Source organism: Mycteria americana, unplaced genomic scaffold, assembly GCF_035582795.1.
Source record: "Mycteria americana isolate JAX WOST 10 ecotype Jacksonville Zoo and Gardens unplaced genomic scaffold, USCA_MyAme_1.0 Scaffold_66, whole genome shotgun sequence".
Lineage (NCBI taxonomy): Eukaryota > Metazoa > Chordata > Aves > Ciconiiformes > Ciconiidae > Mycteria > Mycteria americana.
Window position 1 is genome coordinate 257,746 of NW_027445651.1, and position 25,197 is coordinate 282,942.

The 25,197-nt window shown below is 52.9% G+C and overlaps 2 protein-coding genes and 1 pseudogene across 2 annotated transcripts; all 3 read right to left on the reverse strand.

Moving 5' to 3' along the window:
* Positions 1 to 236: 236 nt before the first annotated feature.
* On the reverse strand, positions 237 to 3,340 carry LOC142404042 (cyclin-Y-like protein 1-A; annotated as a pseudogene).
* Positions 3,341 to 3,621: 281 nt separating this feature from the next.
* Positions 3,622 to 4,394, reverse strand: LOC142404041 (feather keratin Cos2-3-like). Its single transcript, XM_075490441.1, has 2 exons — positions 4,359 to 4,394; positions 3,622 to 3,966 (listed from the first exon to the last, which is right to left on the reverse strand). Exon 2 carries the CDS (start codon positions 3,943 to 3,945, stop codon positions 3,622 to 3,624), a length of 324 nt encoding a protein of 107 aa, XP_075346556.1. The 5' UTR covers positions 3,946 to 3,966; positions 4,359 to 4,394.
* A 15,543-nt stretch (positions 4,395 to 19,937) lies between these two features.
* On the reverse strand, positions 19,938 to 20,246 carry LOC142404065 (feather keratin Cos2-3). The gene has a single exon (XM_075490460.1). The coding sequence runs from the start codon at positions 20,244 to 20,246 to the stop codon at positions 19,938 to 19,940; it is 309 nt and encodes a 102-aa protein (XP_075346575.1).
* Positions 20,247 to 25,197: the final 4,951 nt, after the last annotated feature.

Below are 25,197 nucleotides of genomic sequence, written 5' to 3' on the forward strand. Positions count from 1 at the left end.
CTTCTAACCGTGGTGGGGAATAGCCTCCTCATTGTCACTGTGTGGACCAATAAGCACCTACAGGCGCATTTCTTCCTCAACAGATTTCCTTTGTGGAGATCTGGTACACCACCACCCTTGTGTCAAAAATGATGAAGACTTTCCAAGTCATAAGGAAAACCATTTGTGTTGCCTGCTGGCTGGCACAGTCATGTTCCCCTTTCTTCCGGGCTATTACTGAGTTCATGGTCCTTCAATTAGTCCTTCAATGTTTGGCAATAATCTACATTCCACACAGCCCAATCATCCCTACTTTAGAAGTCAGCATTATAGCTCCTAGGACCATCCTCTTACAGTTACTAGGGCATATGTCAATCTCTGCATAGGTTAAAAGCCTTTCCAAATAAACCAAATCGCATATTCAGCTGGCAGCTGTGCAGCATTGAAAAGTGTCCGAACAAACCAGTAGATATGCTTGTGATCAGGGCTATGCTTGTAGTAGTCATCTGGAACTTCTTCCTGTGTGAGAGGATGAGATTTTTCTTCAAAAATATCCAATCATCTGTCTGAATCTCTGTTCTTTATATGGTAGAATATTGCTAATGCTGTACTTTATTGTGCTTCTAAGATTAGATTGACTGACTGGGCAGTCATCTGTATATATTATTGAGCATGAGCTGTATATTTTTGTAAGCTGCCCAGGACAAACATTGTTGATGTGGTTACTCTTCTGTTGCACATCTATTTGAGACTTGCTCAGGAAAATTGTGCTTGCTCTGGGATGATCAAATGGATTAGATTCCAAGGCTAAATCACCTAGGAAAACCTGGTCGCTGATGTGCTGGAGGTGGGGACTGCCACCGCTGGGATCTGAGTCCCCTGACTCAGCCTCCACTGATCCTGATCCAATATGTGCTGCCACTCCTGTGTACGTGTCAAAGATGACCAAAGGGCTGGAGAACCTGTCCTGCGAGGAAAGACTGAAGGAGTTAGGTCTTTTCTCCCTGGAGGACAGAAGGCTCAGGGGGCACCTCATCACAGTATCCCAGTACTTAAAGGGTGGCTACAAAGAGGACGGAGGCTCTCTCATCACAAGAAACCACATGGAGAAGACAAGGGGCAACAACAGATCTCCAACAGCCAGGAACTAGAGTGCTGGAAAGGCCCTGGCCTGCATGTGAGGAGCAGTGGTGGTGTGAGTAGAGCATGAGCTGGCCCTGCCTCAGAGCACTTGGGGAGCCAGGGAAGCTGAGTATGGACAGGGTCATGCCCAGTCTTTGTGCTATGGTTAGGTTGGTGCCTGTCCTTTACTGTGTCCCTGGGGCATGACTGATTCTCAGCCTGTGGGGCTATCTGTGGGGGTCATGCCCACAGTGAAGAGGAATTGGAGGTGCCTGGGTGCTGGAAACTGGCTGTAGTGATGGGGTCTCATCAAGGTCTCATCAAGGAGGAGGTGAAGCCTTGGTTTCTGGGCACAGCAAGAAAGTGCCCAGCGCCCAGAGAGATGGACAAAGATGGTGCTTCTGCCCCAAACTGTAGGCAGGAAGAGGATGAGTGGAACCTCATGTGGTCCACAGGGTGCTGTGTGCTTGAGCCTTTATTTTGAGTCCAGCAGTGCCTTCAGGAGTTCCTTTTCTGCACACAGGAGACCAGGGATACCTGAGGGATGCCAGGATTTAGAGCATTACCTGGGGCTGAAGGCCAACATCTAAAAAGAAGGTTTTAAGTATCATTGAAAAGCATACCTAAGTGTTGGCATTAATAGCGAAGCCACAGGTTGTTCACACAGACTCAGGGAAGATGGACACCTGAAACGAGCCATGAGAAGGCAGAGGTCATTGGGCTGCAGAGAGCCCATGTTGCTGTGGGGATGCTCTGTGCACTGCCGCCATCTGCCCAGTCACCATCTGCCTGTAAATAGTGGGATGATGGCCAGAAAGTGGGTATTTCCTGCAGGGATATGCAGGGAGCAGATGCTTTGTGGCACTTAGGGCCTGCAAAGCTGGGCTTACAATGACCCTAACAACAGGGAAGATGACGTCAGTGCCTCAACACCTTCATCACCTCGCTTCACAACTGGGTGGTTGGGAGGCAGATGAGGGCTCTCATAACTGAGCCTCCAGGCAGAAAGACCCTCTGCCTGAATTTCACCTTTTCCTCTGGGGAAGGTAATCTCCAGAGCTCCAGATGTGCATCGCTGCCCTTCTGCCTTGGCATCTTCTCCTGGCCAAGGCCTCTGATATGCCAAGGTTTTTGGTCCAGCAGATGCCCAAGAATATCAGCCAGCACAAGAAGGCTGAGAATGGCCCAGCAGATCAGAGAAGCTCCTGAGCACAGAAACATGTCCCACTGTCACAACTGCTGCCCAGTGGGGATGGAGGGGGTAACTGCTCTTGCACAGAGCCTTTCTGGAGCAGAGCTGGAATCTGGCAGTGGTGCAAGCTTAGAGGCCCTGGAAAGCTGTCCCAGGCTTGGAGGAGACAAAGTATCACAGAGCAGCCATGGCTTATTGACACTGGGTGCCTCCTGGAGCTGGCTGAAGTGGCCTCCTGAAGTGGCCCATGGGGCTGTTGGGCTCACAGGGCGTGGGGACTCCATTGTGTGGCTGATACCAGTACTAACTTATGAATTACTTTAGCCCTGCATGTCCAGACAGCAGCTCGGCCCTGGCAGGTGCTGAAGGACTGTATGAGATACCTATTTCATCTGCCTGTGCCCATGTGCACTGGCTGTAGACCCTAGATTAGGTAATGGAGGGGAGGGGAAGGTGGAGATGAGGCTGTGGGCTGCCTCAGGTATTATTGTCTCCATATCTCCACTCCTGCCACCCTTTGGAGGCATCCTCTATTCGAGCCTCCTCCCCCAGCACAGCTCCATCCAGAGCTAAAATAGATCCATTCCCCAAGAGCCAGAGGGGCTTCTGACCTCATCCATTGGCCTCCTGCAGCCATGGGCTTCTCACTCAAGAGTTGGGCTCCCCATTCACAGAAAATGCTCAGGGCTCAGTGCTCCAGGCCCGTCTGGGAAGAGATGCAGCAAGGCTGGAAGGACTGATGGCCATTGGCTGTGGAGAAGCCAGCACCAAGGGACAGGACACAAAAGACAACCCAGTGCAGTGAGTCCTACACTCTCCTTCCTCTGGGACTGAGGAAGGGTCTTCTTTTGCACCTAACTGAATCCTCTCCAAAAAGCCACCTTTTACTTGAGCAGACTGGAAGAGTTGACTCAGAAGGAAGGATGACTTGGAGGTCCAGACTCGGATGCAGCGCAACTTTAATGAGTAAAGAAGAAAAGGAGGTGGCTCACAGGAAGCACTAGGGGCAACCACTAAGATGTGGTGGAGCTCCTGCAGGGTGTCCATCTGCCTGCCTTGCAGAGGGAGGGAGCCCATTAGGTCCCCGCTAGCCTGGTGTTGGGAGAAGGCTACAGCAAATGAAAGAGAGAGAGAAGAGAGTGGAAGAAGGAAAAGTGGACATAGGCCATGCTTATAGACAGCCCAGGCTGGCTACTTCCTGTTGCCCTTTGCAGGAGAAGCTCGGGATGAAGAGCTGTTCTAAATACAAATGTCCAAAGCTCTATCTCTTGTCCAGCACCATGTTCTGAGGTCTTGGAGGTTCTTGCCCAGGGAAATTGCCAGCAGATTTAGCAAGGTTGACATCTATTGCCACAGTAACTGCTGGTAATGCAGCAGAGGTCACAGCACCCAGAGGTGATGGGGACTCCGTTACAGCTGAGGATGCTGCCAACAGCAGCAGAGGTGGAGGAGCCCACAGCGGTGTTCTGTGGGAAGGAGCTGAGGATGGGGCCAGGAAGAATCACCACCACAGGAGAGGGCTGGATGACAACAGTGGAGTTCTGGCACTGCCTGACACAGGGCTCATTGCAGCTGTTGGCCAGCGGGGTTGGGCAGCAGGGCTGGCACGGCTGGCAGGGCTGGCATGGCTGGCACTTGTCGGAGCAGGACATGTCTCGGGGCTTGCAGTGCACCTGTGAGAGAGGGCAGGGAGGAAGCAGAGCACACGGACACCTGAGGAACAGCCTGCAACCCCACCAAAAGGAAGCCAAGACACCTGCCAGGTGGGGAGGTTGAGAGCGTGCAGGAGGGAACAAGGGCTTGTTTGCCTGAGCCCAGCAATGTCCTTCGGATTGGAGCCAGGCCCAGGGATCCTCCTGCCTAGCCTGTAGCCATAAAGCTACCTTAGCCCAGCCTCAGCCTATCTCCATGACAGACCGTCTCTCCTCTGCTCTCTCCCCCCATCATGATCATGATCACAGAGCACTAACATAAGATGAAGGAGCAGGTATCAACTGAGATGTCCTTGAAAGCAAGACCCTGTCCTAAAGGGGGCGGTAGAGGAGAAAAGGGGGTTCCAACTCACCCGGTTCCCAAGGAGGAGGAGGTGACAGAAGTGGTTGAGAGAGCGACCAGTTGGGCTGGCCTCACACTGCCTCAAGCCCAAAGGCAGCACTGCATAAGTGACAATGTTCCTGCATGCTCCTAACGAACGGAAACATCCCAGGGATGTGTTGCTGTGTCCCTCTACGCTGCCTTTGCATTTCCTGGTTTATGTCATGCCCCTTCCATCACGGACGCTTGTTTTGAGTGCTGGGATGAGAGGTCCCAGGAGTTCTGGGGCAAGAATGCGTCAGTGTGGGCAGAAGACACAGTCTAAGTGCCCAAGGGCTCCAGTGGAGGCAGGCCATGTCAGCCCGGGGCACTCTGGTGGGTTTCTTTTATGATCCTGCTGACAGGAAGGGCCCCAGCTGCTAACAGCCCTGCAATCCTTGGCTCGTCCCCCAAGGGCTCCTGTGAGTATGTGTCCTGTCCTCCCCTTTCCTTCCCTCAGGGCTCACTCCAACAGCCAGTGGCTGTTGTCTTCCCAGGCAGGCATACTGCACTTCAGCTTTTCAACTCTCTTTCACCTTCAGCTGCCCTCAGGAGGAAGTTGCCAAACTCTTTGGCCTCCTCCTCTCTCTGGACGGTCCCCGAGACTCCTCTAAATGCTGCCTGTGCATCTGTCCTGCTTAGAGTGCCCCATCCCTGCTCTGGCAGGGAGGTCCCCAGCAACTCCTCAGTCACATCCCTTCCTATCGCCTCTGCCCCCATGTGCTTATCTGCAATAATGTGCATGGGAGCGTGATCTATGTGCTTGTATGCTTGTGTGTACACACACCTGTGTGCCTCTGGTGAGATCATGTTTCTGTGGACGTGTGTATTTTTTTGCACAGCTGTGAGTACTTGTATGCAACTACACGTGTCTCTGTCATTGCTTGTGTCCGTGCATCTGTGTGTATCATTGCGCACACTTGTGCGTGTTGGGTATGCGTTAGTGCATGCGCGTGTGTACATAGTTGTGCCTGACTTCACGCCTGGGACCTACCATTCCAAGGCCTGTAGTGACAACCCTCCATGACAGCGCCAGGCACTGACATAGTCTTAGCCCCTCGCTATCTGAGGGCACACAGACAGGGCCACAGCACTCAGGCCTCACTGAGGAGAAGCCCGAACCCAGGCCAACCTTTTTCATGCTGCCTCCAGGCAGCCTCGAGGGGCTGAGCTGTTTCCCAGGATCCTCGGTCCTGACCCATGTAAAAGCTTTGAGGTTACAGGGTTCTGCTGCCTCTGTGGGGATGGGGAAGCCTTCTGCCATGACTGACCCTTGTCCAGAGCCAGGAGCTATGGGAAAAGGAATGAGAGCCTGGGGAGGCTGGGAGGAGGAAGGTGGTGAACATCAGGCCTGGAGGGCCCCATGGCCTCGGGGAGCAGAGGGGAACTCCAGCATCAGCTGGCATCACCACACAGGGGAAACCACCCACCGGCTCTCCTCTGAAAAGCTTTTCCTTAAAAGCAAGCATCCTGGCAAAATGGTTTGGCATTTGCCAGATGAAGCCTTTCATGTGGAGAAGCTGCAGCCACATGCTCTGACTTCACTGTGATTCCTGACAAGTCCAGTTGGCTGTTGTCAGTGTTTCCAGGCTGCCCCCAGCCTCCCTTTCCCAGGAGGCTTGCTTTCCTGGAAACACCACTACCCACATTTGTTGCACCCTGTCCCTAAGCCAGCTCCCTCAGTCCTGCTGCCTCCCTGCTCTGGCAGCACTGAGATGTGCCCCGTCTGGGTACCACTGAAAGGTTCCTGAGGGGCATAGGGAAGCAGCCGTGTGGCATCAGCCTGGGGCCACGTGCATAGGGGAGCCTCTTTCTCTGCCGGTCAGATTCTTCCCTGATGCCTTCAGTCTGCCATGCCAAGCTTTCCATCATTCCTGTTGATGTTTCCCCTCCTTGCCAGGCAGCAGGTCGTCAAAGGACAGCATAATGCATGCCCAGCTTCAGGGGCACCAGGAAGCAGAGACCTTCTGTCTTGTGTGGCCAGACTCTTCTCAGTAGTGCCCACTGGCAGGACGAGAGGCAACGGGCAAAAGTTAAAACACATGACAATGCGGTAGAACACAAAGAAAAACCTTTTTGCTGTGGGGGTGGTCAAACACTGGAACAGGTTGCTCAGAGAGGTCACGGAGTCTTCATCTGTTGAGAAATTCAACCTGTCTGGGCATAGTTCTAGACTTAGTTCTGCTCTAGCTGACCCTGCTTGAGCAGAGGGGTTGGACTAGGTGATCTCCAGAGGTGCCTTTCAACCTCAACAGTTCTGTGATTCTGCGAAATGCTTACCTCAGGGCACAGCAGCAATACCAGCCCCTGGCCACCAGGAAATTGGGGTTTCCTTCAGGGCCAGTACACAGCAACCCTGACCTCAATTTCCCCCCATCACCCCAGTGGCCTTCTGCCCATATCCTCCCCAGGGCCAGGCTGCAGTCCAGCGCAACCCTTGTGCCCGGCCCTTCAGGAGGCACTGCTCCAGCATTGCCCAACGTGTCTCTCCAGAGCTACTCTCACTTCTTAGCCAAGCACCCTTGATGGGGCACTCTGGGCACCATGACTTCTCTCCCCTCCTTCCTCCCAAAGATGTTTGGGAAATACCTCTCCCACTCAAGGAGGACAGACACCATCTTCACGACCATCCAGGGCATGAGAGACTCCAGGAGCCATGACAGCCCGGTGGTTGCCTGTATGCTGGCCATGGCCATGAGAGACTCTGCCTCCCAGCTGGAGCAAGTAAGCAGCCTGCGGCGGCAGGCCCAAAGACCCTCCAGCTGCCAAATCTAGGGTGTTTTTCTTAATGCCAGAGGAGCAGGGACCTCTGTCCCCACTGCTGGTAATTTAATCAGACATGCAGTAGCCAGAGCTACCCGAACCTCCTTGCCTGCAGCCCCAGATCCCAGCTGCTGTAATAGCTCTGCGTCCCCGTGTCGGTGGGCTCAGCCATCTCCTGCCTTCTGGGGCAGGGGCTTTTGGGTGCTCTTCGTGAAGGGGTAAGGGCAGGGGCAGGACTGCTGGACAGCCAGGGCCCTTGCGGCCTTTCCAGGCCCAAAGTAGCACCCAGCCTGACTGACTCCAGAGGCAGACAGGGAAGGTTCACCCCTGTCCCCTGTGTCAGCTGGGCTTCCCATCCCTCTTGCCACAACCTCAGCTGAACAACGTGATCCTGAAGGCTGTGTGGAAGGAGGGCTGTGAACAGGAGCTGCTGTGCTGACAACTGAAGCTTTACAGCTCCTGTTCACTGTGCTAGCAAAGGCCCCTAGCAGCGTAGTAAAGGAGTGCTCCGAGCTGAATAGTCCAGGCATTCATTGGAAGGGATTGAAAAGGGGTTTTCATTGCGCTTGCCTAGGTAGTGGAGAGTTGAGGTCAGGGTAGCAGAGGCTGCCAGAGGTTGTCTATGTGCATGTGTGAAAGGACAGAGAAGGGCTGTTTGTATAGCATAGGGTTGTGTTGGGGCGTCATCCTCCTGCTGGAGTGAGGGATTGTGTCTGTCTCTGGATGGGGGGTGCTGCAGCAGGTGCTGTTCACAGAGATCTTTCTCTTGAGGAACCTCCTCTGTCTGTGGGGAGAAGGGAGAGAAAATGCAGCTGTGGGGAGAGACTGACGGACACCTGGGTTCAGGTGTTCTGCCTATGCCTCCTCCTGTCTCCATCCAGGCAGTCCCTGGAGCAAAGCAGACACAGGTGGGTATCAGGTCCCTCCCCCTTCCTCTGCAGGGGTGCAGGCAGGCAATTATGTCCGGCATAGAAGTGCGTGGCAGAAGAAGAGCATCAGGGACACTTCCCCTTTGCTGGAGGATAGTTGATGTAGTTGTGATGTCAAGGTCGGGCAAAGAGAAAGAGGCTTCCAATGTCCTCCTTCATGCCTTTTGCTTGACCGCAGCCTGCATTAACCGTCCATTACTTTTCTACAGCCCCTTTGGAGATCTGGCGTGAACTTCAGGGACAGAAAAGAGCAGCTGTGGCCTGACTGCACAAGTAGGAACTGCCCAACCCTGAAAATCCTTGCCCTGGCCCTGGCCGTAAGAAGCCTGGGGAGCAGCAAAGAAAGAAGTTTAATTTCTTTCATTGGGATGAATGTTTTAACCACTAGTCCATTATGTCTCCAGAGGGCTGCTTCATGGCAGAGGAGCAGGGAGGTTAGGTAGAACACAGCAAATCATCTGAGACATATCAGGAGCAACGGATATATGAAGATAATAAGACTCTGTCTGCACTTTTCTTTGGCACATACCAAGCATTCTTGTATGCACTGTTAGCACGCAGATATTTTGAAAGAGCAGTTGGAAACAGACCTATATATACCACATATATAGGAAATTCTCCCCTCCTGGATGTGTTGGAGAAAATGGTGCCTATCTGCCGAGGGATTGACATAATGTTTGGACATTCAGAGAAGGCTAAGTCAAAACAAAAAAACAAAACCACCCCCCCCCCAAAAAAAAACCCCAAAAAGAAGAAGAGCGCACAGATACTCAGCTCAGCATTATGCAGGCTGCATTGTGTAGAATGCAGGCTGCATTGTGTAGAAAGGTGTGGAGGGTTCCCTGGGTAGTTGTCCCCTGCCTGCCACTCCAGCTCTGCGATCTGCGTGCCCAGGAGTGGCACCCAGGAGCTGTGGTGAGGCTAGGTCTCTGCCTCCCCAGCCAGGGTGGTAGGGAGAAATGCTGTGAGGCACATTCCAGTGTGCCTTGTTGCAGCTCGGTCCAGACCAAGAGCCTTGGATGAACCAAAGGGTCCAAAAATCCTAACGTGTTCAAGGGGAGACTGGATTTGGAGGAAAGGTATTGCAGGCTGCCAAATCCACAAGCAACAACAGGCTCACAAATCCCCTGTCCTGAAAATAGGTGGAACATTGCAGCAAACACTCAAGAGAAGCACCCTACCTGCTTCTCCTGTTGTTTCTCTTCTGTCAGTATCCAGTTATGACCAGAGCTGGAGAAGGGAGCTGCTGGTAGGAGTCATTACTGCCCTCGTGTTTTACCTCCTGGCCCAAGGAGGGCAAACCTGCTTAGCTAGGGAAAACTCCTGGGGATCAGCTAAACTCTCAGTATGTGAGCCAGACCCGTCAGACACCGGTGAAGATTCTCTGTTCAAACCTGCTTTGCTGTCGCACTCCTTTTCATGCCTCTCCTTGTCAGGGAAGCACCATCACTTGGCTGGGGGCAGTCCCTCTGTCCCCGAGTCCATGCTGGTTCCTCTGCCCAACAGAAAATGGCTGATCACCTCACTGGGGGCTAGTTTATCCCTCTGTGCATATTGAGGGATGGCAAAGAGCACATTTTGGGAACGCACGCGTTTTGGGAATGCGCGCATTTTGCGAGGCAAAGAGCTGGCTCTGGAGAGCAGCTGTGGCGGAAGCTGACGAAACCTGAAAGGTGGCTGAAGGGAGCTATCAGTTGGGTTTTCCTCCTCAAAGGAGTAAATGTGCAGGTGCTTGCAGTGAGGCCTTCTGAGGTGACACACAAAGTTCAGTTGTAGTGCCAACGTGGGGTCACTTGAGTCAGAAAGAGAGACAGGGCAGAAAGAACCAGAAGAAGGCAAAGGGGATGAGGCATCTGGAGAAAAGAGGTTGAGTATGTCTGGAGGGGGAGGCAGGAAGGTGAAAGAGTAGCTCCCCTCCCACATACAGAAGGGACAAAAAGCGGCAGCTTGCAGCCCAGTGGGAGGGTGGTTTTGGTTCTGTCCTCATGCTTGGTTGTACCCACAGGTACGTGTAAAAGAGGGTTCAGGATCTTGAGAGAAAATGGGATATTTGTGAGACAAAATGATAAGTATGTTGGACTATGTGGGCACTAGCAATGCACGTGACAATGTGATTTTGAGTGATCCAAATGGACGTTTCCCCCTGTGATACATCCGACACTGATTGTTCAGGTACATAATCTTCCATGATTCTTCCACAGCTTCCTGGCATGAGTGGCTCCTCCTCCCTAACAACTGACCCCAGGTCAGCAGGTAAAACTACTGATGGGTTGTTCCTTCTGCTCAGGTCTCAGGCAGAAAAGGAGAGACTGCTCATCAGGGGACTGTCCCAAAAAGGCTAGAGACACCATTTCTTCTGTGGACAGGAGCCTTTCATCTTCTCGAGGTACTGTGTGGTTTGGGTCAATGAGCCGCTTGCCCTGGAGAGGCAGAAGCTCTCTGTGGTAGGCTTGAGCCATGCTGGGGGAACAGGGCGATCTCTGTAAGTGTCCAGGGCCTGGGCAGGGCTGACAGAAGGTGGTTTCTTCCATGCGGGCAGGGAGTTCATTCTTGCCCTGGACCTGGGCCCGAGTCTCTGACCTCTGAGCTCCTACCACAGGGCAGGGCAGGGCAGGGCAGGGCTGCTTTTCCCCAAGATGGGGAAGGAAGTCTGGGAGCTGCCACTGTCAACCCCTGCTTCCCTAAACATTGGACCAAACACCCAGGGACAGAAACTTGGAGTGCAGGGACTGTGAGTATTAGACCACTCTTTCTTGTCAGACTTTCAAATTTGACCCAGGCACTCTGCTTTTACTCAAGGTGTAATGCCTCTTCTCCCCAAGAAACCCTCACCACGCTGTCAGGTCTCTGCAGGGAGCTGCTCTTTAAGAAGCAGAGAACACTGGAAAATGTTGTCTCACGTGTTTATCCATGTCTTTTCTCAAGCTGCTGCTGCTGTTGGAGAAGGAAAAGAGGAAAAGAAAAGAGAGAGGGCAGAGAAAGAAGAGAAACCTTTCTCGATTCCCCACCAACCATCTTCTCCTGATTTCTTTTCCCAAGCCGCCCACTTCCGTCTCTCTCTTCTGATCCACCTGGGGCTAATGTTTCTCAACAGAGCTCTCTGCTCTCCTGCAGTCCCAAATTTCTCCCTTTGCAACACAAATACACTGGACTTCTCAAAGCTGCCGCAGGGATTTGGAAGCTCTCACCTCATTGACATTATGAGGGTGTCACAGTCTGTCTGCTGCCTGGCACATGTAATGCAGCATACTCTGGCCACTCATTTCTCCCTGCATGTCAACACTGCCAGGGCTTCCTTTTCCCTCCCTTCCAGCTTTGATTTGTGTGAACTTGGGGAGCCAGAAGCCCACTGAGGTGACAGGGACTTGGAAGCAGAATGTAACTATGCAGCAACTGCCCAGGTCCCTCATCCCATAGAGATGTCCTGATCCCAGCACGAGGGCCAGGCACTACAGGCTGTCCTCCAGAGGCTCTGAGTGGCAGAAGAGCAGGGAGCTGGGAGCTGGTGCACGGCACAGCTCCCCTCTGGAGCACCCTGACAGGAGATGGGCATTAGTGCTCTGCAGTATCCACACTGACTCAAGAGCTCCAAGTAACTTTTATGCTTTGTAGCTCCAAAAATATTATGGTGTGAAAAGACATGTAGTTCTATCAATACACATACAAAGCCACACACATTGAGCCATTGCGTTTACGTATTAGTGGACTGTGAATCATGATCGCATGCCTTCACTGGAGCATCTCCCCGAGGAGTCTCTCCGGGACATTGAACACCACTGCCCATGTGGATGAACTTTGTCACTGTGCTCTGATTCCTTCTCTCCATCCACCTAATGCTTCTTTCTCTAAATCAGGAGATATTGCTACTCCTTCTCCCTGGGACAAATCACGCCAGGTCTGGTAAGCCAAGCTGTGGGCACAATGCACAATGCCTGGTGTCTGCTCCCAGCGCTGAGAGACAGCAATATCCTGGGTCAAAGCAGGGAAAGTAGAAATGTTGGACAATGCTTCCTACTCCATGTTTTGGCAGAAGCCCAGAGCCTCATGGGCCACCATGGCTGGGCTGGAGTCCAACTCCAGCCCAGTCTAGGGCTGGACGCTAGGCTTCACTCAAGGCTCTGGCAGTCTTGGTAATTAGTGGCTACAGGCTAGTGATGGGCAGCCAAGTTTCAGAGCTTGCTCTTGGTTCTGGATGAGAAGGAGATTTGGTGTTTGGAGCAGGAGGGAGCTGGATGAGAGGAGCTTGTTTGAGTCTTTGAGTCCCTGGGGAGGGAAGTGGGGGGCCAGCACATTCAGGCCAGGGAGCAGGGAGAGACCACTGTGGGTTTATTGCTGGTACTGAGTGGAGTGGGGTTTGGCATCCATGGCAAAGGGGTCTGACCCTTCAGTGTTTGTATTTTTATTCCTAGACAGCTCTGTGGTGACTTTAGCTCTTCTGTTGTGAAATTGTATACAGTTTTGGAACACACTGCATAGCTGAATGAGGCAGGCTAATAGCATTTAATTTGTCAATAAAAACCAAGCTGAAGAGAGAGGTCTGGCTGTTCCTTCACCCTTGCGAATCATCAGAGAGATGCAGTATGAGGGGAAATACCAAGCTTAACTGTGTCCTGAATCTGAAGAAAGCAAACATTCAAAAAATCTTTTTCTTTTCCCCTCTAAATCTCTAAGACAATCCTCCTACATGGTTGCTTTATTCCCTGAACTGTGCCTGCTACTGCACCCCAAAGCTGTTGTGCCTGGCCACAGTCAAGCCCAGTTCTCGAGAAGGTGGGACACTAGGCTGTCGGTTGCTACTCTCCTGGCTCGCATTTAGCTATTCACAGTGTACACGCTTTGCCATGTCTTGCGTACCTTCGTCTCTGGGAAATCTCTTCTCATTCTATTGATCCCCCTTGCTTTCCAGGGCTTTCCCCCTCACTACAGGCTATTTCCAAAGTAGCATCCCACATTTCCTCAGCCTCTGTCTTCCTCTTGCTAACGATCCTGAGCGCTTTTGGCCTCTTCTGAAACATCCAGCCCTCCCGTGTCCGAGGCATCATCAACTTCTGCCATTGCAGACAGACATTTGTCCATCCTGTGCCTGAAGGGAGGACACAATGGAATCCCTGAAGCCCTTTTAAGCCTCCCACAGATCTCCTCCAGTCCCTAAGCCTCCTCTGTCTTACGTCTTAGCATCTACAGGAGAAACAGACTACATAGATGCTCCTGATAGTGCCTCTCGGTGAGCAACTTCCACCCCTGGACAATCCCAGCTTCTCCTTGCAGTCAGTCCCTTCATTGAGCACATCTTCTCATTGACGGTCAGACTAGCTGTCCTCCGGTAAGTACCAAAGAGCCATGTAGGGTCACTGTCACATGTGGACACTGAAATGATCTCTGCAAGGGATGGGGAAGTAAGGTCATTCCCACCACCTTCTTTTGCTTCTCCAGAAAGGGATCAGAGTGCTTTGCGTAAAGTTGCATCTTCTGGCCTGTCTGCAAAAGATGCGCCAGCATTGTCTCAGAAATGCGTCAAACCCAGAAGGCACAGATTTCCATCCAGGCTATGCCAGGCTGGTTCCCCTGAAGACAAAGCAAGAGCTGTGGGTCCTTCACTTGACAGCACGGTAAATTAATTTCATGTTTTCACAAATGAACTAATTGCTCCAGAAGGATGCTCATCTTCGTGGGTGACCCACCACAGCTTAGCTCCCTTGGGCAAAGACACTGGCAGCTCTCACCCAGCGTTCTCTCCTCTTCCCAATCGCACTTGATGAAATCTCCACCACGGTCTACATTATAGCTAGCAGGCACCTTGGGCACTTGAAGTAGGCGATTAAGAATGAGGCGGTGAAGAAACCAACGCACCCAGGAATTACCACACATACAATGAGTTGCAACAGGAGTCAGCCATTTCACGGCAATGGTCAGTTCCAGCAAATGAGAAATGTGGGTCAGAAGTGTGCCAGGTCCTCTCTGCTCTGGTCTACTACCTGCACCTCAGCCCAGGCATGGTCAAACCATCCTCTGGGGTAAATGGGTTCCGTCAGTTGGCAACAAGGGCTGGTTTGTCCCTCTGACAGCAAGAGAAATAGTAGATTTAACCCACCACAGCTTTCTTCCTTCACTCTTGTCTGGGCAGCTGATTCCTTCTGGTCATGTACTGGGCCATGGCAAAGGAGAACAGGACACCTGTAACTGATCTCATTCCCCTGGGCTTCCCAGACCTCCCTCGGTGGGCACATGGCCCCATATGCCATCATCTTCTCCATGTATCTTCTGACCCTGGTGGGGAATGGCCTCCTCATTGTCACTGCGTGGAGCAGTCAGCACCTGCAGACCTTGCTGCACTTCTTCTTCCTCATCAGGTTTCCTTTGTGGAGATCTGGTACACCACCACCCTTGTGTCAAAAATGATGAAGACTTTCCTTGCCACCAGGAAAGCCATTTGTGTTGCCTGCTGTCTGGCACAGTCGTTTTTCCCCTTCTTCCTGGCTACCACTGAGTTTGTGATCCTCTCAGTGATGTCCTTTAATCGCGATGTTGCCATATGCAAACTGCTCCATTACACCGCCCTCAAGAAAAAGAAGATCTGCTTCCTGCAAGGCCCGGTAGCGTGGACATTGGGTTTGTGGTCATCTTCACCCAGGTGGCTCTACTGCTGACTGGCCGTTCTGCATCAAGAAAGCCGCTGCTGGGATCCAAGTCCCCTGACTTGGCCTCCGCAGATCCTGATCCAGCACGTGCTGCCACTCCCGTGTAGGTGTCAAAGATGACCAAAGGGCTGGAGAACCTGTCCTGTGAGGAAAGGCCGAAGGAGTTAGGTCTTTTCTCCCTGGAGAACAGAAGGCTCGGGGGGCACCTCATCACAGTATCCCAGTACTTAAAGGGTGGCTACAAAGAGGATGGAGGCTCTCTCATCACAAGAAGCCACATGGAGAAGACAAGGGCCAGTGAGTACAAGTTGCACCGGGAGAGGTTTCGTCTTGACATAAGAAATACATTTTTTACAGTAAGAACAATCATTCACTGGAACAACCTCCCCAGGGACGTGGTAGAGTCCCCACTGATGGAAGTTTTCAAGATGCGATTGGACAAGGTGGTAGATAATCTCATCTAGGCTCCCTTTCCCGTGAAAGATTGGACCAGATGATCTTTCAAGGTTGTGGTGGGTTGACCTTGGCTGATCACCAGGTGCCCACCAAGCCATTCTATCACTCCCCCTCCTCAGCTGGACAAGGGCAGAAAATACAACGAAAGGCTCATGGGTCGAGATAAGGACAAGGAGATCACTCAGCAATTACCGTCACGGGCAAAACGGAGTCGACTTGGGGAAATTAATGTAATTTATTGCCAACTAACCACGGAGCAGGATAATGAGAAATGAGAGCAAATCTAAAAACACCTTCGCCACAGCCTCCCCTTCTTCCTGGGCTCAACTTCACTCCCGACTTCTCTACCTCCTCCCCCCGCAAGTGGTGCAGAGGAATGGGGAATGGGGGTTGTGGTCAGTTCATGACGCGTAGTCTCTGCCACTCCTTCCTCCTCACACTCTTCCCCTGCTCCACTGCGGGGTCCCACCCACGGGAGACAGTTCTTCACAAACTTCTCCAACGTGGGTCCCTCCCAGGGGCTGCATTTCTTCACAAACTGCTCCAGCGTGGGTCCTTTCCAAAGGGTGCAGTTGTTCAGGAACAGACTGCTCCAGCGTGGGTCCCCCACGGGCTCACAGGTCCTGCCAGAAAACCTGCTCCAGCGTCAGCTCCTCCCCACAGGACCACAGTTCCTGCCAGGTATCTGTTCCAGCGCAGACTCTTCACGGGGTCACAGCTTCCTTCAGGGTACATCCACCTGCTCTGGGCTGAGGTCCTCCATGGAATGCAGGGTGGATATCTGCTCCACCGTGGTCCTCCATGGGCTGCAGGGGCACAACATGCATCACCATGGTCTTCAACATGGGCTGCAGGGGAATCTCTGCCCCGGCACCTGGAGCTCCCATGCCACCTCGCCCTCCTTCTTCACTGACCTTGGTGTCTGCATAGTTGTTTTCTCTCACATATTCTCACTCCTCTCTCCCAGCTGCTGTTGCGCAGCAGTTATTTACGCCTTCTTAAGTATGTTATCAGAGAAGCGCTAGCAACGTCGCTGATTGGCTCAGCTTTGGCCAGCAGCGGGTCTGTCTTGGAGCTGGCTGACATGAGGACATCTGACATGAGGACAGCTTCTGGCACCTTCTCAGAGAAACCACCCCTGCAGGCCCCTCTGCTACCAAATCCTTGCCAAGTAAACCCAATACCCAATACAACCTTCCAGCCTGGACTGTCCTCTGATTCTATAATCCTCTCAGTGATGTCCTTTAATTATGATGTCGCCGTATGCATATGCCTTTAATGTGTGATGTCGCGTATACGCCCATACCCGTACGCTTGGGCAGCAGGTCCCATTAGGAGGAGGTGAAGCAAGAATATGCCCAGTGCCCAGTGAGATGGAGAAAGATGGTGTCTCTGCCCCAAACTGAGGGCAGGAGGAGCATGAGCGGAACCTCACATGGTTCACAGGGCGCTATGTGCCTGAGCCGTTATTTTGAGCCCAGAAGTGCCTTCAGGAGTGCCTTTTCTGCACCCAGGAGACCACGGATACCTGAGGGATGCCAGGATTTAGAGCATTGCCCGGGGCTGAAGGCCAAGGTTGGGCCAAGGCCCAATTTCTAAAAAGACATTTTCAAGTATGATTGCAAAGCATACCTAAGTGTTCGCATTAATAGTGAAGCCACGAGTCATTTGGACAGGGAAGATGGACACCTGAAACAAGCCATGAGAAGGCAGGGGTCATTGGACTGCGTAGAGCCCACCCAAGTCACCAATCCTGACTTGTGAATTACCTCAGCCCTGAATATCTGGACAGCAGCTCGGCCGTGCTAGGGGCTGAAGGACTGTATGAGGTACCTATCTCACCTGCCTGTGCCCATGTGTGCTGGCCATGGACCCCAGATCAGGTAATGGAAGGGAGGGGAAGGCAGAGATGAGGCTGTGGGCTGTCCTCAGGCATTATTGTCTCCCCATCCCCACTCCTGCCACCCTTCGGAGCCATCCTCTCACTGATGGCCATTGGCTGTGGAGTAGCCAGGGATGTCTTTGTTAGCTCCAAGGGAAAGGGCACGAAACAAAATCCACTGCAGGGAGTGCCACCCTCCCCTTCCTCCACCTTTTTCCCTGAGCAGACTGGAAGAGTTGCCTCAGAAGGAAGGAGGACTCAGAGGCCCAGGCTTGAATGAAGCACAACTTTAATGAGTCTAAAGAAGAGAAGGAGGTGGCTCACAGGGAAGACCAGGGGCGACCACTAAGATGCAGTACAGCTCCTGCAGGGTGTCCGTCTGTCTGCCCAGGAGAGGGAGGGAGCCCAACAGGTCCCCGCTAGGCTGGCGTTGGGAGGCAACGACAGGAAACGTAAGGAAGAGAGAGAACAGAGTAGAAGAATGAAGCAATGGCCCGAAGCTCTAAATACAATGCCCCGAAGCTCTACCTCCTGTCCAGCACCATGTTCTGAGGTCTTGGAGGTTCTTGCCCAAGGACGTTGCCAGCAGCTTTAGCAGGGTTGACATCTGTTGCCACAGTAGAGGCTGGTAATGCAGGAGAGGTCACAGCACCCAGAGGTGGCCCTTCTGCGCAAGGCTGAGCTCTGGGGAAAGGGCCCTCAGTGCTCCCTTGGCGGCCCAATTTCACTTAAGCACCCAGAGATCTGCAGGCGAAGATGCTGGGGTTAGCGGCCTGAGGGGAAAGGAGGTGGTGGTGAGCGTGAAAAGAGCTAAAATCCCCAAAGAAAAAAAGAAATGTTGTAAGTAGCTTGGTTGCTCAACTCTAAGGGATCTTTCCTTTTAGCTCCCCTTTCGCAGATAATTTAGCCTAGCCTGTGAGTATTGTTGAATTGCTAATGAGCACCCTTTATTCGAAGGACATGTCTATGGTCTTTCCCCCTCCTAACAACAATCATTAGAGTAAGAATGCCTTGCCTGTGTTAAATCCTTGGTTAGCTTAGATAGTCGCAATGTAGACAGATAAGAAGGAATTAATTCTTCAAGCCCTGTGTCCCTGGAAAGGGCTGATAAGGAGAAGCTATACAAGAACCAACTGGTTTTGGATATGCAAGGAAGGTATGAGCAAGACAAAGATGGACTGAGCATGCGTAGAGACAAAGTTCGGTCAGCGGTCAGAGTGATGAAGACTACCGACTTCCTCCAACGACCACCAGAGGATCCCTAACGACCACCTAAGGACTTAAGTACGCATGCGCCAGAGACATTTGCATATATTAACGAGTTCCAAGAAATCGCACGTTTATGTAAATTAATCTTATGAATATGTATGATTTTGCAACACATAATCTCTGCGATCTTGCTTGTTTGTCGGAGCACCTATGGTGGAGCAATCCCCAGTGCTGCCCAGCACTGTAATAAAGGATGCCTGCTTAATAGTAACTCTGTTGCTATTGAGTTTTATTTCGGGAACACTCTGAAACTGCGATTCGCCTGCTGGGAGACTCGGACTTTAAAGGGTAGTCTCCGCGAATTTTGCTTCAAGAGAGCTTCTGCCATGGAACTCTTCTTCCCCTGCACCCCAGGACGAGATTGCACTTGCCATGAGCTGCAAAGAGAGAGCGTGGGCTGTTGTGATCGGTGCGCTCTCTACAGTACCACGGGAGGAACTGTAAGATGCTCACCTGTGTCACCTTGCAGGCCCATGCGAATAACCTTTTTGTCCTGGAGCTGCTCGGTGTGATGGGAGTTGGGGATGTGCAGCCTGCGAGACACCTCAGCCCTGCCAATCTGTGTAACCAACCACTGGGCTGCACAGGGCGCTGTATGGATGTGGCGGAAGAACAGGGGACTTGCCCTACCCTAGCTACCCTTGCCCTTGGTGGCATGCCGTGCCCCTTCCTTCTGGGGACGGGTGGGAAGGTGAGGAGGAGGCTCTGGGCTGTAGACAAGGTGATTTCTCCTACCATCCCCTCCTTCCATCCCCACGGCCATCTTCTGTCTGAGCCTCCTCCCCCAGCGCAGCTCCATCCAGAGCAAGAGGAACTGCCTTGAGTGCTTGTGGGGCTGCTGACCTCCCAGGACCTCCTGCAGCACTGGGGTCCTCCCATGAAGACAGCACAAGTTGGGATCACCATCTGTGGGGCATGCTCTGAGGCCAAGGGGAATATTTCTGGGCAGACATGCAGCAAGGGAAGGGCTGATGGTCACTGGCTGTGGAGTAGCCAGAGACGTCGTCCTCAGCTCCAAGGAACAGGGACCGAAGGAGGCCCACAGGCAGTGTGTCCTGCCCTCCCAGTCCTCTCGGAATGAGAAAGGGTCCACTTGCTCACCCATTTGTTCCCTCCCAGCTTATCTCCTTTCTCCCTGGACAGCTTTAGAGAGCATGCAGAGAGGAAAGGACCACACAGAGCCAGAGGCTGGGATGCAGCAGAGTTTAATGAGTCCAAAGAGGGCAACAAGATGTCTGTGAGGAGAGGCCACAGTGAAAGGATCACCATGGGCAGCCAAGAGTCAGTGCCCCATGATCAAGGGAGAGTTCCCACAGGGCACCTGTCTGGCTGCCCGACAGAGGGAGAGGGGCAGGCAGGTCCCCCCTAAGCTGGCTTTGGTGGGCCTCATGGCCCAGGGAGCAGAACACAACCAAGGAAAAGGAGGGAAAGGAGAGAGGGGAGGAAGGGAACGAGAGGCATCGGCCATGTTTTCAGAGAGCCCAGGCTGGCCCCTTCCAAAGGGCTGACACCCTTTGCAGGAGGAGCGGGGCGTGCTCAGACCCTCTCAAAGCAGTAGCCACGATCTCCGTCATTCAGTCTGGCATCATCTTCGGGGCTCCCGGGGTTCCTTGTCTGGGCTGTCACCGGTGGCTTTAGCAAGGGGGGCACCTTCTGCTGCCACAGTAGCGGCTGGTGATACAGGAGAGGTCACAGCACCCAGAGGTGATGGGGACTCCGTCACAGCTGAGGATGCTGCCAACAGCAGCGGAGGTGGAGGAGCCCACAACGGTGTTCTGCGGGAAGGAGCTGAGGATGGGGCCGGGCAGGGTCACCACCACGGGGGAGGGCTGGATGACAACAGTGGAGTTCTGGCACTGCCTGACACAGGGCTCATTGCAGCTGTTGGCCAGCGGGGTCGGGCCGCAGGGCTGGCAGGGCTGGCACTGGTCGTAGCAGGACATGTCTCTGGGCCAGGGGTGCACCTGGGAGAGGGGGCAGGGGAAGCAAAGCACAACGGATACATGAGGAGCAGCACTGCGCCCAACCACAGTGGAGCCAAGGCACCTCCTGGCCCAGCTTATGCTGCCCAGCTCAAAGCCCAGGAGCCACCTCAGCTAAGTCCCAGCCTCTCTCTGTGGAAGGCTTTCTCTCCCCTTCCCTCTCCCATGAGAAGCAGGTCCCAGCCCTGGGCTAGGACAGCCCATATCAGCTGAGACATACATCAGGGAAAGACCTGACCTTGAAGGAGGAGGAGAAGAGGCTTCACACTCACCTGATTCCCAAGGAGAAGGAGGCGAGAGAAGTGGATGAGAGAGCAGAGAGCTGGGCTGCCTTTTATAGTAGCCCTGCACTGCCTCAGGCCCAGAGGCACCCTTTGTGGAAGTAATAATTTTCTGACAAGCTCACGTCAAATGCAAACCATCCCAGCTAATGGCATGGGCTGTGTTCTGGTTTCCTGCACCGCTGCCTTTTCATTTCCTGGCTTAAGCCACGTGCTTCCCCATATGAAGGCTTCTGTAAGTGCCGGGATGAGAGGCCCGAGGATTTCCGGGGCAGAAACACATCAGCGCAGGCAGAAGACTCAGCTCAAGTGCTGGTGGCATCCCGTGCAGGCAGGTGATGTGCACCTGGGTCATTCCTGTGGGCTTGTCTGTGGCAAAGTTGTTCGGGAAACGGGCGCCGCTCTCGTGCTTCTCGTCCGGATGCCCAAGGACTCCCACGTGAGAGGTCATGTCACACGTGGGCCTCAGCATCTCCTCAGCAGAGTCCACAGTTGCTGACGTTTTCCTGGCTTTATGTGAGCGTACGGATTTTTGCATGGTTCCACGCAGGCGCGCATGAGCACACACGTGTCAGTCTGTACCTGTGTGACCCTCATCATGAGGGCATGTGCAGGTCATAGCAGGAATGGTAGTTGCAAAGGAATCTACAGCTGAATGGTGGTGCCTTCGACCTGGCAGGTGCAGAGAGGTGCCCAGAGAACTGAAATGCAGTCTCTGCCTCCTGTGCCCTCCATTTCTTGCTTTATGTAGAGGGAGAGGCGCCCATAAATCCTGCCCACCGCATGCAGGCCGTCATCCCCGAACGTATCCCCTTACGATGCAGTGTTGCTGGTGACTGGGGGCTCCTCACGTCCATGCCAATGCCACCGCTCAGCCTGGTGCTGAGTGAGGCAGGGGCTGAGACCTCGCACCAAATGGGTATTGAACTGAAGGGACCAGGGTCCAGGCGCTGCTCTGCTGTGAGATGTAGGACTGACTGTCCGGGTGGCGCAGGGAGAGTCAAACAGCTGAGGACTCCTTTGCTGTTCAAGCACCAGGACTTCCGTGTCCCCCATAGAAAACTGAACCTGAGTGCCCAGCAACTGTGTCTAGGAAGGCAGGGATATGTGATTGAGGGCCAAAGCGCACAAACTCTGCTGCTGTTTCATGAGGGAGGTCAGGCAAGCTCCCTCTTTGCGACAGAGGCTGTAGGTATTTTGTAAGGGCCCTAAGCGCATCCTCCATCCTAGTCTGCCTTGTCTCCGATCCAGCTTACAGGTAGTGCAACTGAGGGCTACCCTCTTCCCTTTGTTGACCTTGCTGAGGTCATTCTGCTGGGAGGCTTCAGCCAGGGCTGACTCCCCTTCCCGTGGGAGCAGCTTTCAAGCTTCAGTTCTAGTGCTTGGCCCCAACCTGAGTTACAGCTCCAGCTGTGACACATCTGTGCCTGTACCTGGTCATGGACCCCACTCATCTCGCTTTGGACCCTGACATGCGGGTGACTTCCCAGCTTGAGCTCAGACCTTCCTTATCTCTGCGAACACACCTGGTGATCGCCGGACATTGTTGAACCCTGATTACTGTCCTGAGACCTCATCCTGACCTTGACTCACTGACTCGGTGACTTGCCTTTCCAGCTTGACCCCAGACATATGTAAGGCAAGAGCCTGAGCCAGCACACGAGCAGGACAACCTAAAAGTCTGTGCACACTTGCAGACCTATGATCTTATCGGGGTGTTGGAGAAAAGCTGGGATAGCTCTCATGTCTGGAGTGTGCAGTGGCTCTGCAAAACAGAAGGCAGAATTGCCACCCTGCACTCCGTAAGAGCAGATTTTTGTCCCCTCAGGGACCCGCCAGGCGCAGTCCTTTGGGAAAGTGCCCTGGGGGCTCAAAGAGGCCCGTGGAGAATGCGAAATACAGCAGGTAAGATCTGATGATAATAAAAATAAGGAAATCACCATAACTAGCTCCATCCGCTCCACTTGATAAAGGCATTAGAAAGATCTACCAAGGACATGAGATGGGTGCATTTTTGGAGCATTTCTTTCCACATCTGAAAGCACGACCAAGAATACCATTTTTCTTGAGGTTATTCAAAGTTACCTCCACCCCATGAGCAACGCTGGTGGTGCCTCCGTGAAACCATATCCGAGAAAGGGCAAAACACTGCACAGGAGATGAGGAATGAACTACAAAAAAAGTGTGAGAAACAATCCTGCAAGCACCGAGGCCAGAGAGGAGGGAGGAGGAGGAGGAGGTGCTCCAGGCAATGGTGCAGAGATTCCCGGGCAGCCCGTGGGAGAGACCATGGTGGAGCGGATATCCACACTGCAGCCCATGGAGGATCCCACGCCGGACCGGGTGGCTATGCCCTGCAGGAACTGCGGCCTGTGCAGAGCCCATGCTGAAGCAGGCTCCTGGCAGGAACTGTGGCCCCTGGAGGACCCACGCTGGAGCAGACTTGTCTGGAAGGACTGCAGCCCGTGGACAGGACCCACGCTGGAGCTGGTCTTGAAAGACTGCAGCCTATGGGAAGGGCTCACGCTGGAGCGGAGAAAAATGTGAGGAGGAAACAGCGGCAGAAAGGAACTGTTGCGTACTGACGGCAACCCCCCATTCCACATCCCACTGCGCTGCTTGGGGGTGGAGGAAACAGAAGAGCCGTGAATGAAGGAGGGAAGTTGAGCCTGTGAAAAAGAGGGGGGGATGGAGTGAAGGTGTTTTAGGGGTTTTTTGGCCGTTTCTCACCATCCTGCTCTATTTTTAATTGGCACTATGTTAAATGAGTCTTCCCCAAGCCAAGTCTGTTTTGCCTGTGACAGTAATTGGTAAGTAATCCCCCTGCCTTTATCTCGACCCACAACCTTTTTCACCCGACTTTCTCCTTCTGTCCTGTTGAGGAGGGAGAGGGAGAGAGCGAGCAGCTGGGTGGGTGCCTGGAAGCCAGCCGAGGTCTTTTTAGTTTTGCACCAATTATGGTAATTAGAAGTGCCATGACTGCTTGTCATTCACGTGCTTTTTTTTCCTGCTTGTACCTGTGGCACCAGGAGCAGTCTCTTTCTCCCACTGTTGTTCCCCCCAGAGGACGGTGGGCAATGATGTCAATTGGCCTTTGTGCTTGTGTACCTGGGAACTAGTGGCAGGTTTACAGCCACGGGCAGAGCACAGCCCACCAACCCTCCTGCCATAGCCTCAGACGAACAACGAGACCCCAAAGGCCATGTGGGAGGAGAGCTGTGAGTGGGAGCTCCTGTGCTGATGACCTGCTTTCTTCAGCTCTTTCTGACTCTGCTAGCAAAGGTCTGTCATCAGAACTGATGACAGAGAAGAAACCCCTGCTCCCTTGGTTGTCTCAGACCCCCTTCACCTGCATTTCTTTCCCCAACCATCCATCCCTCATTGCCTCTCTTTTCCAGCCCATTCCCTCTCAATGTTTCACAGGTAGGTCAGTGCAGTAGATCTCGTCTGTCTTGGTAGCCCCAAATTTCTGAGGTTCAAGCACCAAAGGCTGTTCCCCATGAGCTGTAGGCTTCAGGAGAAGAGGGAGCTAGGAGGAGGGGCACAGCACAGTTCTCCTCGCTTGGCATCCTGGCAGGAGGCCCTTCTGCGCAAGGCTGAGCTCTGGGGAAAGGGCCCTCAGTGCTCCCTTGGCGGCCCGATTTCACTTAAGCACCCAGAGATCTGCAGGCGAAGATGCTGGGGTTAGCGGCCTGAGGGGAAAGGAGGTGGTGGTGAGCGTGAAAAGAGCTAAAATCCCCAAAGAAAAAAAGAAATGTTGTAAGTAGCTTGGTTGCTCAACTCTAAGGGATCTTTCCTTTTAGCTCCCCTTTCGCAGATAATTTAGCCTAGCCTGTGAGTATTGTTGAATTGCTAATGAGCACCCTTTATTCGAAGGACATGTCTATGGTCTTTCCCCCTCCTAACAACAATCATTAGAGTAAGAATGCCTTGCCTGTGTTAAATCCTTGGTTAGCTTAGATAGTCGCAATGTAGACAGATAAGAAGGAATTAATTCTTCAAGCCCTGTGTCCCTGGAAAGGGCTGATAAGGAGAAGCTATACAAGAACCAACTGGTTTTGGATATGCAAGGAAGGTATGAGCAAGACAAAGATGGACTGAGCATGCGTAGAGACAAAGTTCGGTCAGCGGTCAGAGTGATGAAGACTACCGACTTCCTCCAACGACCACCAGAGGATCCCTAACGACCACCTAAGGACTTAAGTACGCATGCGCCAGAGACATTTGCATATATTAACGAGTTCCAAGAAATCGCACGTTTATGTAAATTAATCTTATGAATATGTATGATTTTGCAACACATAATCTCTGCGATCTTGCTTGTTTGTCGGAGCACCTATGGTGGAGCAATCCCCAGTGCTGCCCAGCACTGTAATAAAGGATGCCTGCTTAATAGTAACTCTGTTGCTATTGAGTTTTATTTCGGGAACACTCTGAAACTGCGATTCGCCTGCTGGGAGACTCGGACTTTAAAGGGTAGTCTCCGCGAATTTTGCTTCAAGAGAGCTTCTGCCATGGAACTCTTCTTCCCCTGCACCCCAGGACGAGATTGCACTTGCCATGAGCTGCAAAGAGAGAGCGTGGGCTGTTGTGATCGGTGCGCTCTCTACAGTACCACGGGAGGAACTGTA